This window comes from Bos indicus x Bos taurus, chromosome 8 (assembly GCF_003369695.1).
Source record: "Bos indicus x Bos taurus breed Angus x Brahman F1 hybrid chromosome 8, Bos_hybrid_MaternalHap_v2.0, whole genome shotgun sequence".
Lineage (NCBI taxonomy): Eukaryota > Metazoa > Chordata > Mammalia > Artiodactyla > Bovidae > Bos > Bos indicus x Bos taurus.
The window spans coordinates 40,901,453-40,920,433 of NC_040083.1; the positions used below are offsets into that span (position 1 = coordinate 40,901,453).

The following is an 18,981-nucleotide window of genomic DNA, read 5'->3' on the forward strand; positions in this document are numbered from 1 at the left end:
ACTCTAGAGTCCCTTGGACTGCAAGAAGTTCCAACCAGTCCATTCTGAAGGAGATCAGCCCTGGGATTTCTTTGGAAGGAATGATGCTAAAGCTGGAACTCCAGTACTTTGGCCACCTCATGCGAAGAATTGACTCATTGGAAAAGACTCTGATGCTGGGAGGGATTGGGGACAGGAGGAGAAGGGGACGACAGAGGATGAGATGGCTGGATGGCATCACTGACTCGATGGACGTGAGTCTGAGTGAACTCCGGGAGTTGGTGACAGACAGGGAGGCCTGGCGTGCTTCGATTCATGGGGTCTCAAAGAGTCGGACGCGACTGAGCGACTGAACTGAACTGAACTGACATAGTAGTTAGTCTGTACAACATTCAAATCATTGTATTATAAGCCCAATACAGCATATAGCTAGGGTAATAAAAAGAAAAAAAGCCCACAGTTTTTGTTCCTGGTACCTAATACATGGTATGGTATATTTATGTCCTCACTCTGTCCATTTCTAACTATGTGACCTTGGAGATTATAGAATCATTTAAGCTTTGGGCCTAAGTTTTCTCATCCATAAAATGGGATAATAATAGTACTTACCTCACAGGATTTCTGGACAGATTAAATAATGCATGCAAAATCCTTACATAAATGTGTTAACTAATTTATAACTAGAGGTTTCTTGAAATACCCTTCTATTATTTTTTTTGTGAAGTTTCAATAATTGTTAAGAGAATATAGAAGAATGTCAGTTGAATATTGCCAAGCTCAAATAAATTTCAAATTGTTAATTAATTATGAAGTTAGAATAATTACTATTAGGCCAATTACTTATTCTTAGTTTTTCAGCTATGAAAATTAAAGATCTCTGAGTGCTTCTGTCTCTTGAAAACAAAGGAGGCATACCAGGCTACATTTTCTCAGATGATATGATTAGAGCATTGGTTCTTAAACCACAATTCAGTGAATCAGGTATACTTATTAAAATAGTAAATGATGTGTCAGGAGATTCAGAGCAATAGTTGCAAACTTAATTTGCTCATTTGAGTTTATTTAATCCTTATTTTGTTTCTTTATTGAAAAAAAACTATACACAAAATCTGTTAAGGCATACAAATATTAGAATATGGGAGTTATAAAATTCTGCCATAATCGGAATTGAAAGTGAAGTCACATTAGAAAATTAGGAGAAAATATTCCTAATAAATAACTTGGTTGTAAATGGCTCTCAGTTCAGTTCAGTCACTCAGTTGTGTCCGACTCTTTGCAACCCCATGAATTGCAGCATACCAGGCCTCCCTGTCCATCACCAACTCCCGGAGTTCACTCAAACTCATGTCCATCGAGTCGATGATGCCATCCAGCCATCTCATCCTCTGTCATCCCCTTCTTCTCCTGCTTGCAATCCCTACCAGCATCAGGGTCTTTTCCAATGAGTCAACTGTTCGCATGAGGTGCAAAATCCTTACATAAATATTGGAGTTTCAGCTTCAGCATCAGTCCTTCCAATGAACACCCAGGTTTGAGAAAACTATATTTTTTCACAATTTTTAAATATTAAATGCACCTGATATAGTGTGCTCTAATAGTACTGTTTCTGCAGGGTCTTAAACTCATCCTCCTTGTAGATTCATCTGTTCATTCAACAAATTGAAGATCCTCTGTGTGTTAGGCAGTGTTACATATTTGTAGGTGAAAAAGATAAGCATAGTCCATGTGCTCATGGTTTTTATAATCATCTGGAGAGACAGTTAAACTGCATCTAATATTGTTGCTAGCTGAGTAAAAGTAAGATGCTATAGGAACACTCAAATACCAGATCCAGACTTATTTGGAAGCAGAGGGGTCACGGAGAGGGAATAGTGATGGGGTTTGGGAGAGTGTCTGGGGGAAGTGGAAGGTATTCTGAGATCTGAAAGATAAAGTGAAGAGGTGGGAAGGCACATTTGAGTCAAAGAGAACTTCCTGTGCAAAAGCCCTGGGATCAGGAAGCCGAGAGTAGTTCCATATGGCTAACTTGTATTTTGGAGAAGGAAGTGGTAACCCACTCCAGTATTCTTGCCTAGAGAATCCTGTGGATGGAGGAGCCTGGTGGGCTGCTGTCCATAGGGTCGCACAGAGTCCGTCACGACTGAAGCGACTTAGCAGCAGCAGCAGCAGCTTGTATTTAGTACTCTCTGGAGATGGTAGGCGGGAGCTATATTCTAAAGAGTCTTTCTTACATACCCTTGTTGAGGGCTTTGCTGTTCATCCTAAGGGCACTGGGAACCTATTGCAGGAACTGACCTCCACTCTGAAGCTGAAGAGATGAAGATAATGTGAGTAAATTTTGAGAGACAAAGAAGCAGAATCATTGGCCTCCGTAATTGATTAGATTTGGGAATTGAGAGAGAAAAGTTTGGTGATAAAAGAAATGATAGAACAGTCACTGTTGAAGGTATTTTAAGGGTTAAAGGAAGAGTTCTGTTTTAGTCCCCTGGGGAGATCCCCAAAGTGTAAGAAGAGGAGGGAGGGTAGAAATGAAACGCATCATGTAAAATTTTACAATTATATAAAACATTACATAATGACAATAGCTTTTAATAATAGAGAATTTACAGGTGATTTGCATATTAATATCCCCAGTTAAGGGGTCTTAACCATAGATTTATGAGATAGCCTAAGGCCTAAGGCTTTAGAAGGAACTCTTGCTTTTGAAGCCATGAAAATGCTTTAGAGTGAATTGAAAGGAGTGCATCACCAATTCCAAAAAAGAAGCTTGAAGGAAGTGTCTTTAGTTCAGTATTATTGACTTATTTCAAGTATTATTCATTTTTAGAAGTAATTTTCTGGTTAAGTTTGAGGGCGAACAGAGTTGGGTAGAATCTTCAATCTATTTTAATTTTCATCTTTTATCCAAGCCTTTTTTTCTAAGTGTGTACATATGCATTTTATAATGAAAGTCAGTGTAACTATTTCACTTGATTAATAATAGTATTATGTTTTAGAGCAGTTATTTCCAGTATTTATGTATGTATGAATATATAGGTTTTTTTGAAGTCTACCTTCTCTCCCATGTTCACTACATTCACCAAAAAATGGCAGTAATGAGAGTTTAGTTCTTTTAAGATATTGTACATTTAGTGGGGTATATTATTTCCATTATTAGCAATGTTATTATACAGTATTATATCCCCTTTTAGATGTGTTGATCTCTTTGAGCCTGTCATTGCAATAGTTAGGAACTGCAAAAGGCTCTATTCTTTACTTTTATAAAAAGAAAAAGAAATAAGAGGTAGAAAAAAATAGAAAAATTTCTTGCGTGGGAAAGAGAATCCAAGAAAAAGTTGTTATTGAAGCCTTTTTTGGTGTGAAGAAAATTAAGAATTCGTGTTTTACTTCACTCCCTGTTAAATCCAAAGGAAATCCTGTTTGGAGACAGCATTACCTGTTTGCTTTCTTTTGTGGTTCTTTAAGTAGGCTACCTTTTAAGCCAATGTTTCCTCTCTCTTTGCTCTCATCCCATCTAAAGTAAGACCATTTATTTGGGAGCCCCAGCTGGCCACCATATTTTTCTTTATCAACACAAATCATAAGGCTGAAAGTGAATAATTTCATGTGTGTGGATAAAGCCCACTACTGAGTATAGGGAAAAAAAAACTTTTTAATAAAGTTTAGGGTGTGTAGGAAGAAGAAACCAGATGTCACTAGGCTTGTTTTAAAAGAGACACTAAACACCTAAATTCCCCACCTATATCCCCTTCTCAGTTTGAGATCTATGGAAAGGGCACCACTGCTTTTATGAGTTTCAGTATGTGGGAACAGAATTGAAATTCATGTCTTTATTCTGAATTGGACAATAAGTACCAGGCAATGTCATAAGAAAGGGATCATATTTAACATTTGGGAATGTGTATTACCATTGATTTCCTTCTTTCAGCAGAAATATGACCAAGTTCGTGGCACTAGCAATGAATGGACCTGTAGATATAATCTCCATATAATGTTTTTTAACTTCTTATTTTGTATTGAGGTATAGCCAGTTGGGCTTCCCTGGTAGCTCAACTGGTAAAGAATCTACCTGCAAGGCAGGAGACCCCAGTTCGATTCCTGGGTTGGGAAGATCCCCTGGAGAAGGGCATGGCATCCCACTCCAGTATTCTTGCCTGGAGAATCCTCATGGACAGAGGAGCCTGGCAGGCTACAGTCCATGGAGTTGCAAAGAGTTGGACATGACTGAGGGCTTAAGCACAGCACAGAATATAGCCAGTTAACAATGTTGTGATAGTTTGGGGGGAACAGCAAGGGGACTCAGCCATACAAGTACATGTATCAGTTCTCCATCAAACTCTCCTCCCATCCAGGCTGCTACATAACAGTTGAGTGGAATTCCATGTGCTATACAGTAGATCCTGGTTGGTTATCCATTTTAAATATAGCAGAGTATATATGTCCATCCCAAACTCCCTAACTATTCCTTCCACCCATCCCTTCCACCGGCAACCATAAGTTCGTTCTCTTAAGTCTGTGTGTCTGTTTCTGTTTTGTAAGTAAATTCATCTGTGTCATTTCTTATAGCTTCTACATAGAAGGGATATCATATCATTCAGTATGACAATCTCTCGGTCTACCCATGTTGCTGCAAATGGCATTATTTAATTCTTTTAAAATAATTATGTGTACATAGGTACAATGGACTGAGTAGTAGTCCATTTTATATATGTACCACATTTTATCTGTTCCTCTGTTGATGCACATGCTGCTTCCATGTCTTGGGTATTGTTCACACACCAGTGAACACTGGGGTGTTTGTATCCTTTCAGATCATGTTTTTCTCTGGTTATATACCCAGAAGTGGGATTGCAGGGTTATATGATAGCTCTTATTTTCAGTTCTTTACGGAACCTCTGTACTGTTCTCCATAGTAGCTGTACCAATTTACATTCCCACCAACAGTGTAGGAGGGTTCCTTTCTCTTCACACTCTCCCAGCATTTATTCTTTGTGGATTTTTTGATGATAGCCATTCTGGCTAGTGTGAGGTGACAGCTCATTGTAGTTTTGTTTTTCATTTCTCTAATAATTAGTGATGTTGAACATCTTTTTATGTGCCTCTTGGCCATCTGTATGTCTTCTTTGGAGAAGTACCTATATAAGTCTTCTGCCTATTTGTTAACTGAGTTGTTTGTTTTGATGCTGTTAAGCATCATGAGCTGGTTATAAATTTTGGATACTAATCCCTTGTAGGCCACATCATTTGCAAATATTTTCTCCCCATCTGTGGGTTGTCTTTTCATCTTGTTTATTGTTTCCTTTGCTGTGCAAAAGCTTTTGAGTTTAAGTCAGTCCCATTTGTATATTTTCATTTTTATTTACATTATCCTGGGAGATTGATCAAAAAAGATACTGCTGCAATTTATGTCAGAGTGTTCTGCCTATGTTTTCCTCTAGGAATTTTATAGTGTATAGTCTCACATTTAGGTCTGTAATCCATTTTGAGCTTATTTTTGTGTATGGTGTTAAAGAATTATCTAATTTCATTGTTTTGCATGTAGCCTGTTCCATTAGAAATATTGAAAATGTTGATTTTTAGAGCACTTTGGGAATTTTGAGCCACTTAGTAGGAAGGCAGACAGAACTTTTACTTACTGAAAGGATCAAATACTATACAGGTATTTTGGGATCAAATACTATACAGGTATTTTGGGGATTATAAGGGCTATTTTACAGACTACAAAACTGACTTTTTGGGATGGCTCCAGGGTAGGATGAGTCTCTGGAGCTCATGTTGCTTTTGACCAGTAAGCCTGTGGTTAGCTTGAGGCCACCCAAAGTTAAGATCATTGGTTTGGGAAAGCTTGTATTCAGGAGTCCTTAGGAGTTACACTGTTGTCACTGTATACCCTCAAGAATTTTACCAAACCATGCCATTTTACGGACAAGGCAGTGGCACCCCACTCCAGTACTCTTGCCTGGAAAATCCCATGGACGGAGGAGCCTGGTGGGCTGCACTCCATGGGGTCACTAAGAGTCAGACACGACTGAGCGACTTCACTTTCACTTTTCACTTTCCTGCATTGGAGAAGGAAATGGCAACCCACTCCAGTGTTCTTGCCTGGAGAATCCCAGGGATGGGGGAGCCTGGTGCGCTTCTGTCTATGAGATCACCCAAAGTCAGACACGACTGAAGTGACTTAGAAGCAGCAGCAGCAGTAGCATGCCATTTTATATCTGTGAATAAAATTATACCATGGGCTGCATATTATTTGGCATCCTGCTTCTTATACTTAAGTATTATGAACATCTTTCCATGCTGACTTTTATAGATCTATAGAGTGTTCCATTATAGGAATATAGAATAGAAGAATTTATTAGTTCCCCCATTACAGACATTTCAGTTATTATTGACTGTCATAAATAATACTTGAGCGAACATCTTTGTATTTGTGTATATTATTATAATAGTATATATATTATTATATTATATATAATATTATATATATTATATAGAGATACTAGCCTAAATGGGTCCATTTGACTGTTTTTTTAAGACAAATTTAAATTCTTAAAAGGAAACAAGTCTCATATTATTTCCTCTTCCATCTATAAAATATTTTCTGAACACAAGGTTAGTACATATCTCTTTTAACCCATGATATGCTTTTCTATGTCATAAACATAACTTTGGTTACATAGTGATCAAATACTAGGCATAGTACATACTTACAGTTCATGTGATATTTGTGTCCATTTGTTCAAATTCAGAGTTCTTTCTTAGCACCCAAAGTCTCCATAGAATACTTTATCTTGATGATTTCACTAACATAGCCTCACCTGTCTAGCTGTTTATATTGCTGCCTGGGATCCAGTGTCAGGGTGCCATTATTGGAGTGAGGCAGACCTGAACTCGAATCCTTTCTTTATCTCTTAATAGTTCTGTGATTGTCAGCAAATTACATAATTCTGAGTTTGAGTGAACTCCGGGAGTTGGTGATGGACAGGGAGACTTGGTGTGCTGCAATTCATGGGGTCGCAAAGAGTCGGACACGACTGAGCGACTGAACTGAACTGAACTGAAGGCTTTTCTCTCCTATAAAATGAGAATATCTACTTAATGGTTGAAATTAAGGTTCAATGTATGCAAAGATGCAAAGCATCTATCACATAGGAAATGCTCAACATATGCTAGCTTTTCTTATTACTCTCTCTAGTAATGAAAATGATTGATTTATGATAAAATGCTCTTTGTTTTTTAATTCTAAGTGCTGTCATCATTAAATACTCCGTTTAATAGGTTCTAGTCCCTGTCAGGATTGAATTGACCAATAATAAGAAACCTTTATAGATTTGTCTCATAGATTTTGGTAAGAATCTTTCTGTATGTTGCATCATTTTGTTCTCAGACTCTTCTTCTAGTAAGAAAAAGTATAGGATATTCAGAAATTTTTGTTCATTGGTTTTCTTTTCTTTTAGCTGTTATCTGAGTGCTCCTTTTTTTTTTTTTTTTTTAGCATATGTCACCTAGGTAAGACTGATTGGCCTTTTAATTTGTCAGAGTGAGTGGGAGAAAATGCCAGGCAGGATGGCCTCAGCAGTAGACTGGACAAGCACGTAGGTCTCTTTTCCCAGGAATTACCTCTGTAACTGATAATAGTCTCTCTTGATAACTAGAAACAAATAACAAAATTCTTACATCATTTCAGCAGTGTGGTTTCAGTAATGTGTTAATAGGTTGTTACATTTTTTAATTAGTCCATTAAGATAAAAAATGTTAAAGTTATTTAATTTGATTTGTTTTCTCCAAAGAACAGTTTTTCATAATCTATTTCTGAATCAAAGAGAAAACTTTTGCTTGAAGAGTGAAAAAAGTTACCCAGGCAAACTGTATATGTTACCAGTGTGCTGATTAATCATTGCCAAGATTAATCTCTGTCATCAGTTACCATAGGAAGATGACTGCCAAGCAGTCTACACTATTATCATTCCATCATTTTTCTACAGATCAATTTAGTACAAAAGATTAAATGTACACAGGAGGATTATAGCATCAAATCTAAAAAAGAAGCAGAGCTTTTATAATATAGAAAATTAGAAATTTTTGTTTTACATCTCTTTAGTTACTTGATTTACTGATTTGAGAAAGCCCTGTGCTTTATTTACAATGAGTAAACTTTTCACAGAGGTATATTTCAAGTAAAAAGAGCTGACTGTTAGTTTGTAGCTTAAGCAGTTTGTTTTCATTTGTGCTAGTGAAGTGAAAAAAAAAAAAAAAAAGCCAAGACATAGTGTTTTACATTTGTAGGTATATTATTCAGACCAATAAAGTTTTGTCAGTTTCAAAAAAAGAAAACCACATTATTTTAACCCTATATATAATTTCTAATATACCTCATTATTTTTCATTATATTGTCAACTTTGAAAAAAGCTTAATATTCTTAGTTTTTTCCTAAAGAATTGGAATGATCTTAATATTTTCATCATCCACTTCAGAATAGTCAGAAATGTGTATTTCATACTGGTTTTGTGTTCAGGAAAGTATGTATCAGCTATTTTGTTTCCCAAAATCATGACTCAGTTGTCTAATTTTAATAAGTAGAGGTTTTCAATGCTATGGGTGTTATATATGCTCTTATTTATTTTCTAACATTTATTTAAGAATACTGATGCTTAATCAGAGTATTAGTAATAATCTCATACTGAAAAAGTTTTGTTGTGATTTTGGATGTTTCTCTGTGAAAGCACACTGATGTTAAACTCCTTATTCTGTATTATAAAAGTAATAATTTTAAATTATGACTTTTTGTTCTGTAAATAGCATTCCTATGGTCTTAAGTTGAACCAGGTTTCTAAGTAATTTATTCTTTAATGTCACATTTTAGGTGTGATTTATTTTTACTATACCAATAACTAACTATCATAATAATATTGGTTAATTTGGTTGAAATAGAAATTGGAATTACCATCTTTTGCTTTTCTGTACTAAGGATAAAGGAAGATAATTCTATGTTGTATTCAAATTACAGGTTTTTATTTTGAACTGAACTGAATTAAAACTTGTTACATTCCTTGGTGTGTAATGACAATACAGTCAGTATACTGGGACCAAGCTTTGCAGACTTTGCTTTTTTTTTTTTGGAAAGCAAATTATTTCAGGATAAAAAAACCCAATAAAAATTAGATGATACTATGTACTTTTAAGCTAGCCCAGTTATATAGTTCTGTTTGATAAGTAATTGATTAGGTCAGACTATTAAACCATTTAATCTGGCATGTACATTGTGTGTGATGAAAGAAATCCAGCTGTGAATTTGAGTGTATTAAATAATCTTCAGGAAGTTTCACAAAGAACACTTGAATGCCTTGAAACTTGCAATAATGTGTGTTTGTTCCAAACACATTTGCTTTGCCTGGGTTTTGCCCATCAGGTTGCAGAATGGTAATCTTGCGGCATTCAGCAGCTGGGTTTTTGCAATATTCTTTTCCCTTTTCCAAGGGTTAATTAGCCTTCTTTCAAAATGTGGCCTATTTAGCTGTAGATTCTCATGATTCAGCCAGAGCTGGCCATACAAAGCAAAAACCGTTAACAGGCGGGTGTGTCCAACTGCTTAATTAGCCAGAATAAAAAGGTCCTTTGTCAAACAAGCATCTGTTGCTCTTGACACACCTGACAGCCACATTAGGCAAGGATGACTAGACTGAAATCGTGCATTTCTCTCCTGCAAGAATATACAACTTATTTACATATGGACTGCATCATGGACAAACGGCAGGGGTTTATTTAGCTTATCAAAATGGATTAATGTGACAGCATTTGTGGCTGATAAACAAATATCACTTGAAAGGGGGCTATGAAGGAACTAAACTAACCAAATTACTCCCAAACATAAACAAAACATCAGAAACCACCATTAGATGAATGGGAACACCTCAGATGTACACACAGTCCTTTATACTGGATCTAAAACAAAACCTACAAATGAAGCATGTTAAGACACTACCCTCATGTGATGGTCTGTGCTTTCAAGTAATGTTGGAAAGCTACCAAAATACTCTGCATGTGTCAGTGGGTTTAAATGATCTGTTTAGGAGAATTTGGCGGGAAGCTTACACTTCTCAGCATGCTTTAACATTCAAATTGATCTGCTATTAAATCAGGTCTTCAGAATTAATCAGTTAAAATGCCTCTGGAAAAACACTAGTTGGGATTTATTGAAAATGAAAGTGAAGGTGGCTTAGTTGTGTCTGACTCTTTGTGACCCCATGGACTATACAGTCCATGGAATTCTCTAGGCCAGAATACTGGAGTGGGTAGCCTTTCCCTTCTCCAGGGGATCTTCTCAACCCAGGGGTCGAACCCAGGTCTCCTGCATTGCAGGTGGATTCTTTACCAACTGAGCTACAAGGGATGCCCAAGAATACTGGAGTGGGTAGCCCATCCCTTCTCCAGGGGATTGTCCCAACCCAGGAATCGAACCAGGGTCTCCTGCATTGCAGGCGGATTCTTTACCAAATGGGCAATGAGGCTTCTCTGATAGCTCAGTTCAGTTGTATTATGTCTCAGTAGAAAGAGAATGCTTCCTGCGTTCGATGTCAGAGAGAGAAGAGATGTCTCACTATTATAGATCAAATAGGATAGATTGAGAATCCCTAAGATTTTCTGTTCAGACCATTTATCTCTAGCTTTTCATTTGGAAGCCTTTCATTGTGATTTTGCAAAGTATTCAGTAATGTACATTATGACATGTGTGTGGTATATGATAACATGGGCTTTAGAGTAAAGCAAATCTGGATTTGAATTTAGACACTTACTCTTACCAACTGTGTGACTTTCAGCAAGTTTTTAATCAATTTGTGCTTCAGTTTTCTCATCTTTTAATTGGAAATAATAGCATTACCATTATAGGGGTCTTTTGAGGATTAAATGAGAAGATATATTTCAAGCTGCTAGCATATTGTGTGGCACCTGGAAAAGACTAGTTAATGAGAGACCTAACTATGGGATTGTGAGTGTTTTTTTGTTATAACTTTTTGAGCCAGTCTCTGGGAGGGATGTGACTAAGATCCTTTGAAGGCCTGAGGCTTTGGTGGAGAGAACCTCTTCTGCAAACTTGAGGAAGAAAATGAAATCAGAGGATAATTAAGTTGTGTCTATTAAGGAAGGGTAGAGACCAAACTGGGAGACTAAGTTCTTATCAATTGGCATGACCCTGTAATTCAGGAGCCAAGGAGATTAGATGATGAGCAGTAACTTGGGAGTAAACAGTAGATATTCTGGAAAGTTATTGAATGTTCTGGATTGGTCTTTCTGTGTTGCTTTTGATGTGGTATATTCTAGAGCGAGAAGCTGGATGGAAATTTCTTCATGACTGTCTAACTTTAAGGTATATAGGCCATCATTTTCTCTCCATCTTATTTTCCCCATTGTATTCTGTAAAGGTTGCTCCTATTAAATAATTGGGATCTTTTTCCTTCTTTCTCATTCTAAAAGTTTACCAATTTGCTTTTTTAAATTCCCTTCACTTCTGGTCTATTCAGTGTCAATTATGAAACTCAGGACTTCTAGTTTGTTAGTAGTTCAGTGCATGAGCTTCAGTGTGATGTCCATACCCTCTTTTTTTTACTTCCAACAGCTATTTGGTCTCGGTTCAGTGACTTAACATTTCTGGGCCTCAGCTGACCCAGAGATGAAGTTAAATTATAAAGATTTTAGTTCCAATCATCTAAAAGTTAAACATTCCTATTAGTAAAGTAGTCAAAGCTTGGGTGTTTCTTTTATGCCTCAAATGCCTATAAAGGCCAAGCATATGTATTGCCATATAAATAATTTGAGTATAAAACACATAATATGGGCTTACCTTTTCTAGATATTCAGATTTTTCAAGAGAATTTAGAAATTTGGCTTTTAACACAGAATTTTCTGGTTTTTAAAGGCTGACAGTTAAAAATTTTAATTTGTAGATAGTCTATGCCAAAGCCTATCTATGGAGTCTAATATGGTCCATAGGCACCCAGTTTTCAAATCTGTGCCTTTTATCTTCTGATAAGCTCTCTCAGGTGATTTACTGAGGAATTACTTTCAAAGTGCATTTAATTTTTTAAAGATCTTCATTATTTATAGTCTTAACATTTATTTGTCTAAAACAGTGGTTGTCAAATTATGAGTCATATACCAAAAAACAGTGTGTAGGGTGATCTTCTGTACAGACCCCTGGACACACGAAAGAGCCTCAGTGAAGTTCCTAGCCAAGACTGGAATGAACAGGAGAGGGTTTTACTTTGAGTGACTTCATTGTAAGAATCTCATCCAACCCTGGATTGAATAGCTTAAACACAAAAACATAATTGGCAACTGTGTTCCTCATTTGTGTACTAAATTGACCAATGCCTCTCTTGGAGTTGGGAAGAGAAGCTAAGAAAAACTCACTGAAGATGATATCAGTCTGGTTCATTCCTCATTCCCTGCAGAAAGGTGTCACCTCACTCTCACTAATAGCCCTCTGCTACAGTGCAAGTGGCATCAATTGCCCAAAAGTGTGTAATGAATTAAAGGAAATTGGCATGTGTTTTCTTTTGGGGGAAGGTATTTCTTCCCTCTACAATGGAATAAAGAAGAGGTACAGATAGAGTTCTGAATTTGTGTATCCCCTCTCCCAATTTTGGGAACCACTAATCCCCAGGAGAAGGAAATGGCAACCCACTCCAGTGTTCTTGCCTGGAGAATCCCAGGGATGGGGGAGCCTGGTGGGCTGCCGTCTATGGGTCGCACAGAGTCGGACACAACTGAAGCGACTTAGCAGCAGCAGCAGTCCCCAGGTAATCTTAATTTGGCAAGAGTTTCATGTAGTGAATACTGTCATTCTCAAATATTGTCAGGCATATTCGTGGTCTTAATACTAATGAAGAAAAAAGGCTGTGTGTGTGTTTGGAGATCAGTGTTACATTTTTTATTAATTAGCCACAATCTTTAGCTATTTCACATAAAAAAGTCTTCTTTTGGAAAACTGGAGAAACTGACAACTAGTTTTGCTTTCCCATAAATTCAGTTTCAGTGAGCTGAACATTAGCTGGCCCAAATAAATGGAGTGGTAGCCACTGTCACCATCACTTTCCTTCTGTAGCCCCTCTATACCTTCACTGTATGGGCATAACGTTCCTCATCTGTAAATGGAGATTATAATCATACCAACCACATTGGGTTTTCACGGGGAGTTGTTTATGAATTAACATGTAAAGCATTTAGAAGAGAACATAGCATATGTTAAGTACTCTGTCAGTGTTAGCTTTACTGCTGTATCTTTTTGTATGCATTAAGGTTTATTGTTCTGCTTTAGAGGTTTGACTAACAGTGGAATAAGAATAGTCAATCACCTAAAGTTATACCATTATCAAGGTCTAGAAAGAAAACTAAGCAGAGCTTCTAAGTGAAAAGGCCTAGTCCTTTCTCTACTCCCTGTCACCTTGAGCAAGTCTCTTAACTCTCTGGCTTTAGTTTTCTCTTTTACGAAATAAGTTTAGATTAGATATCTTCAGAGGTCCGTTTCTGAAATTGAATGAGATGATAGAAAAGGTTTGGGGAAAAATTGGAAGAGGTCATGCTGTGACAAAAGATGCTGAGAGGGGTTAATTTTCTACTGAAAGAACTGAATGCTCTTTGAGAATTTTCTTTGGGAAAATTAATGTTCATCATACTGTTCATGGATTTAAACCATAATGCAATATTTTTCTTAAGCTACCAATTAAGTATTGTTTTTTCCCCTAGGAAAGAAAACTAGAATTCTGGTCCCTGCTCAATAGCAAAGAAATTAATATTTTTTCTGTTGACTGTAAAAGTAACAAAAGGGAATATCAGGGTCTAAGAAACCATATTTGTTGAATGTACACTGTAAAATTTAATCCTGATTTAGTTATTAAATCCTTAATTTAGTAAGGTAGGCACATAAGAACTGAAAAATATGCCATGTTGTTGTGAATGAGAGATGGTAAAATTTCGTGTCTTTGTTTGCAAATGTCACTAGGTAATAGTGATCCTCCTTATCTTTCAAAATATTCAACATTATTGTTGTTTGGCTTTCTTTGTGTAAGAATATAATTTAACTGTAATTTTAGCACCATATCATCCCACAGGCAAGAAAATCAGTGAGCTTGATCCTGTGGCTAAGTTTAGGATATATCGATTGGTTTATATATACACATTAATTTTTAAAAGTCAGTGAATATTGAGTTCGAAAGTTGGACCTCAGAAATAATTTATTCTAAATTGTACACTTCCAGTGACATCCTATAGTTTATAAAAGTGTTGAGAAAGTACAATTTATGACATTTGCATCCAGTTAAGGTTTGTGTTATGAGAATTAAGTCTTCACATAATTTACAATATGACTAGTTTATAGTGTGCTTGAAACAGCTTATAACAGATGAGACCTCATTGAAGTTCAACCTTTATAGCCTCAAAATAAGAGGTATTTCTGGAGATTTTTAAAATGTAGATTAGAAATTTTCTATATTGATTTTAAAAGTGGTCAACATGACTATAACCATGCATGGAATATCAAGAGAGCATGTTGGGTGGAGTTAGAGATATTCTGGGAGTAGAAAGTTAGTCTCAGTGTAGGATGTTAAGAGCAATGTGATGCATCTAGTCATATGAGAAGAGCATTTTAAACTTTCTTTCTGTTTTAATAAATTTCAGAGACCATCATGCAGACGTCAGAGACCGGGTCGGACACAGGTTCGACAGTGACTTTACAGACATCTGTGGCTAGTCAAGCAGCAGTGCCTACACAGGTGGTACAGCAAGTACCGGTCCAACAACAGGTAAGGAGCTGCTGTTCCCAGAGAGGATGCTGTGCATCTCCTTGAGCTGCCCCTCCAACATAGCTGTGTTGAAGAAATGATTCGGATAATACTTTCTGGCACAATGGGTACCAAAACTGACCTTGTTCAGTTCTTAGATAAAGTCAGCAAATGTTCCTTGAGCATTTTCTGGTGTGCCAAGTTCTTTCTGAGATAGGCTATAGGGATACAAAGATAAACACTCAAACTATAATCCATCTTCCAAAAGAGCCTCTTAAGTCCTAAACAGAGCATTTGTTTCTGACTTGACCACTCTAACTGGGTTTTCTCCTCCTCTTCACCCCTCCTTATTCTTTATCACATCTTCCTATTTCTTTCTTATTGAAATGTCGGCACTCATATTTTTATGTAATTGGCTTATGGTAGTATTTGATAAAGGAGAGGATGTTTGTACCCTACAGGAAGGGATTTTGCGTTTGTGATATTTTGGAAGGTGCCTGGGTGTTATGGTGACTGATACTGTTTAATGAAAATTAAATTATCTTAAAGGTCTGAAAGTCTGAGTCATGCCACTTAAAAAATTGAGAATGAATTCATCATCACATGTTTACTACAAGGCTTATTCATACTTGGGACACTGAGCTTGTTTTGGAAAGCTACTGACAAAATAGTGTTATTTTGTGCCAGTTAATAGTTCTCCTTTGGATTGTGAATACATTGGCCTGTCATTTCTTCTAAAGAATGGTGAGAAAATATGTGAGAAAGATAATTTTCCTGTAATTTCTCAGTATCAAAGAAAATCTTTAGCAAATGTGCTTTTGAAATTGCAATATAAATAAGTCTTTGGGTAAAGGGATAACTTTTCTTAAATTATAGACAGAAGGACTCAAGGTTATGTTCTTCTCAGGAGATAGAAGTGGGATGGGCAGGGGGAGTGCCAGAATCATGGAGAAGGGTCTTGGACTCTCAGTGTAAATGAAGACATCTGTCACAATTATTTCTTTTATATATAAATCTCAGCACACTCTTCTCTCTGTTCTGTATAATACAATGGTATCATTGATGTCATCACCAATTTCAAGACTCTGAACATTATTCAGAAGAGAGTAGCTTATGGCATATCATCCAAAGAACTATTGGAACAATGTTATATATAATTTTAAGAAGATAGTTCAACAGCCTACCAATATTAAGTACATATTGAGCAGTTATACTCACTGTGGTTTGTTGTTTGTTGTTTGTTGCGTGGAGGAAGAATGGCCTTGAGTATTCCTGTCTCTGATGGCAGTGCAGTGGAGAGCCTGCTCTTTTCTCCAGAAGGTGCTCCCTTGAGAACTTGAAGTGTGTGTGATAAGTGCACCTGGCCTTCACTCCGGGACTGTCTTTTCTTTCTCTCTTTCTCCTTTCCCTTTTCTTCCTTTTTTCCTTCCTTCCTTTTCAAGAAACATTTTTTAAAAATTAAATTTAGTGTTATTAGATGTTTGCTACAGGTCAAAATAGTTTAGCAAGTTTGTTATTTAAAAAAAAAGCAGTCCTCACCCTCCCTCTATTCCTTCTCAGAGGCAAGCAGTGTTTATTTTACTGTTTCTTGATTTTTTTAGTTTTAAACATTTTTGTATCACACTTTTCTTTCTAGTTAGTCCTTAACATATGCTTGTGTGCATGCACACACACACTTTTTCTGTCCCAGAGGCTCCTGATACACTAGGTTGAACTATGTGGAATTTTTGATCTACAAAAACAGCAATTTCATACGTTTCAACCTAATAGTTATGCTATAATTTTGATATATCATTAATGTTTATATTCTCGTGACGTATAAAAACTATTCAGATCTATCTAGTGAGCTGTGATTACTTTTCGTTTTTGTAAAACTCATTTAATTTCCTTGCATTTAATGATTATGTGTCCCGTTGAATAAGTCTCAGATCATTCTGACCTGCTCTAGTCTGGAATGGATGGTCTTTGCTCAGCCCCATCCTGGGCAATCCCTTTGCCCATCATCCTGGGATTTCCCTTTTCTCTGTTATGTTGGCTTTCCTGTTTCCTAAATCAGTGTCTTAAACTCTTTCTTTATTTGCTAAAGCACGACTTGCAGTAACATCCTAAGAAATGGTATATTTTGCACTCTTTTGTGTCTGAGAGGGAATTTATTTCACAGTTTGGTTGTTGGATGGGTATAGAATTAGGGGTTGGATATCTTTTTCTTCAGAATCTTGAGGGAATTGTTCCAATGTCTTCCAGTTTTCAGAATTGCTATGGAAAAGTGAAAGACTGTTCTGATTCCTGATCCATTGTATGCAACCTATATGTTTTTTTCTCTCATGTTTTAAATCCCAGTTTCTTGAAATTTCATGTCTTGATATGGGCCTATTCCCATACATTGTGCTGGAACCTTGATGAGCCTATTCAATCTCAGGGACACTCATGTTCTCCAGTACTGGGAGTTTTTATTCTTTTTTTTTTTTTCCCCCATTTATGATTACCTCCCCTCTTTTTTCTCCTTTTTCACTTTTTGGACTTTTTGGTTCTGTTTTTAGTTTCATCTTTCATCCCATCTATTGCTTTTCATTTCTGTTACCATAATTTTAATTTTTAAGAGCTTTAAAAAATTCCTTATATGGCCCTTTTTATAACATCATGCTTTATTTCCTGTTTATAGTGTCTTTTTTTCTCTCTCTCAAGGTATTAATTTTTCAAGTTTGTGAAATTTTCTTCTCATATAGTCTCTTTCTTTCATGTAGAATAATTTTTTTCTGGCCTGTCTTTTGTATTAGAAACTTTTCTGAAATACCTGATAATCTTTGAGGGTTTATTCATATTTTAAAATGTGGGGATAAAAGCCTGATTTGAATGCATCAGTGACTTTGCTGACTTCAGTATAGAGTCACTTGACTGGGCTTTTTAACTGGGGACCTTCTGATGTTCAGTACTTTTTTTCCTCTTGAGGCGGTCATATTTTTAAAGACAACTTCAACTTCTTGCCTGGCGGGTGAATGCTTAGTAGCCTGGGGAGCTGAGTAAGGAAAGATAGTTGGATATTTCTTGTGCTAATTCACTGAATCCTTCTTTTCAATATGGTTTCACCTGTACTTGGTTTCCTCAGTGCAGAGGTTAAACCAAAGAATAAACGTTAAGACTTTCACCATAGTTAGGGAAGGCCAGTCCCCTCATTGCACAGAGTTGATAGAGGAGATCTGATTGCTTCTTAAATAGAATCACTTTTATATTAAATATATATTAAAAAAAAACTAAGTTCCTAACAGAAGTAGAAAATCAATATCACCAGCTATAAATAGAAAATTACACATATACACACACACTTTGTTCATATCCTTATAAAAAAATAATCTCATGTACGTATGGAACACAGTATAGAAAACTTTATGGTTATGCCACATGACTCGTTTCCAACAGGCATATTTTTCAGTCACTCAAGTTCTTTCCTCTAGGACATTCAAGGCAGGTGACAACCTGGTCCCCTTACACCAAGCAAAGAATTTGAGAGCTTTCATTTTCTTTTTGTCAACAAAGTACTTTATTTCACATAATGGGTTCTTGTGATATATGCCTGGAAATGCTTGTTATATTGTCCTTCCAGGCTTATCTTATTGGGAAAGATTTTGTCTACTCTGTCCTTTCCTTCCTTCCTCCCTTCCTGTCTCCATTCCTCCTTTCCTTTCTTTCTTCTTCCTCACCTCCCTTTGCCTCCCTTTCTCATCTCTCCTCCCTTCTCCTCCTTTCCCTTCCCTCCTCTCTCCTCTCCTCTCCTTGCCTTTCCTCTCTTCTAGAACAGTGACATATTTGAAGATCCCCAGTGCATTCTAAAAGTGTTTCTGTGAATATAGATTGTCTATAACTGATAAGATAGGTGCTATAATTTCTTATTATTCTGACATCTTTGTATTGTTAATATGCTGATGTCATCTTTTTTCAAACTGTGGTCAGATCAGATCAGATCAGTCGCTCAGTCGTGTCCAACTCTTTGCAACCCCATGAATCGCAGCATGCCAGGCCTCCCTGTCCATCACCAACTCCCGGAGTTCACTCAGACTCACGTCCATCGAGTCAGTGATGCCATCCAGCCATCTCATCCTCTGTTGTCCCCTTCTCCTCCGGCCCCCAATCCCCGAGCATCAGAGTCTTTTCCAGTGAGTCAACTCTTCTCATGAGGTGGCCAAAGTATTGGAGTTTCAGCTTCAGCATCATTCCCTCCAAAAA

General features: G+C 36.7%; 1 protein-coding gene across 3 annotated transcripts in view; it reads left to right on the forward strand.

Annotated features, from left to right (window-relative positions):
• Nucleotides 1-18,981, forward strand: part of RFX3 (regulatory factor X3) — a 331,048-nt gene that overhangs the window by 123,592 nt on the left and 188,475 nt on the right. For all 3 annotated transcript variants that reach the window (XM_027549369.1, XM_027549367.1, XM_027549370.1), the window contains one exon: nucleotides 14,657-14,781. In XM_027549369.1, coding sequence (XP_027405170.1) covers nucleotides 14,665-14,781 — 117 coding nt within the window. In that variant the 5' untranslated portion in view covers nucleotides 14,657-14,664. The remainder of the gene's footprint in view (nucleotides 1-14,656; nucleotides 14,782-18,981) is intronic.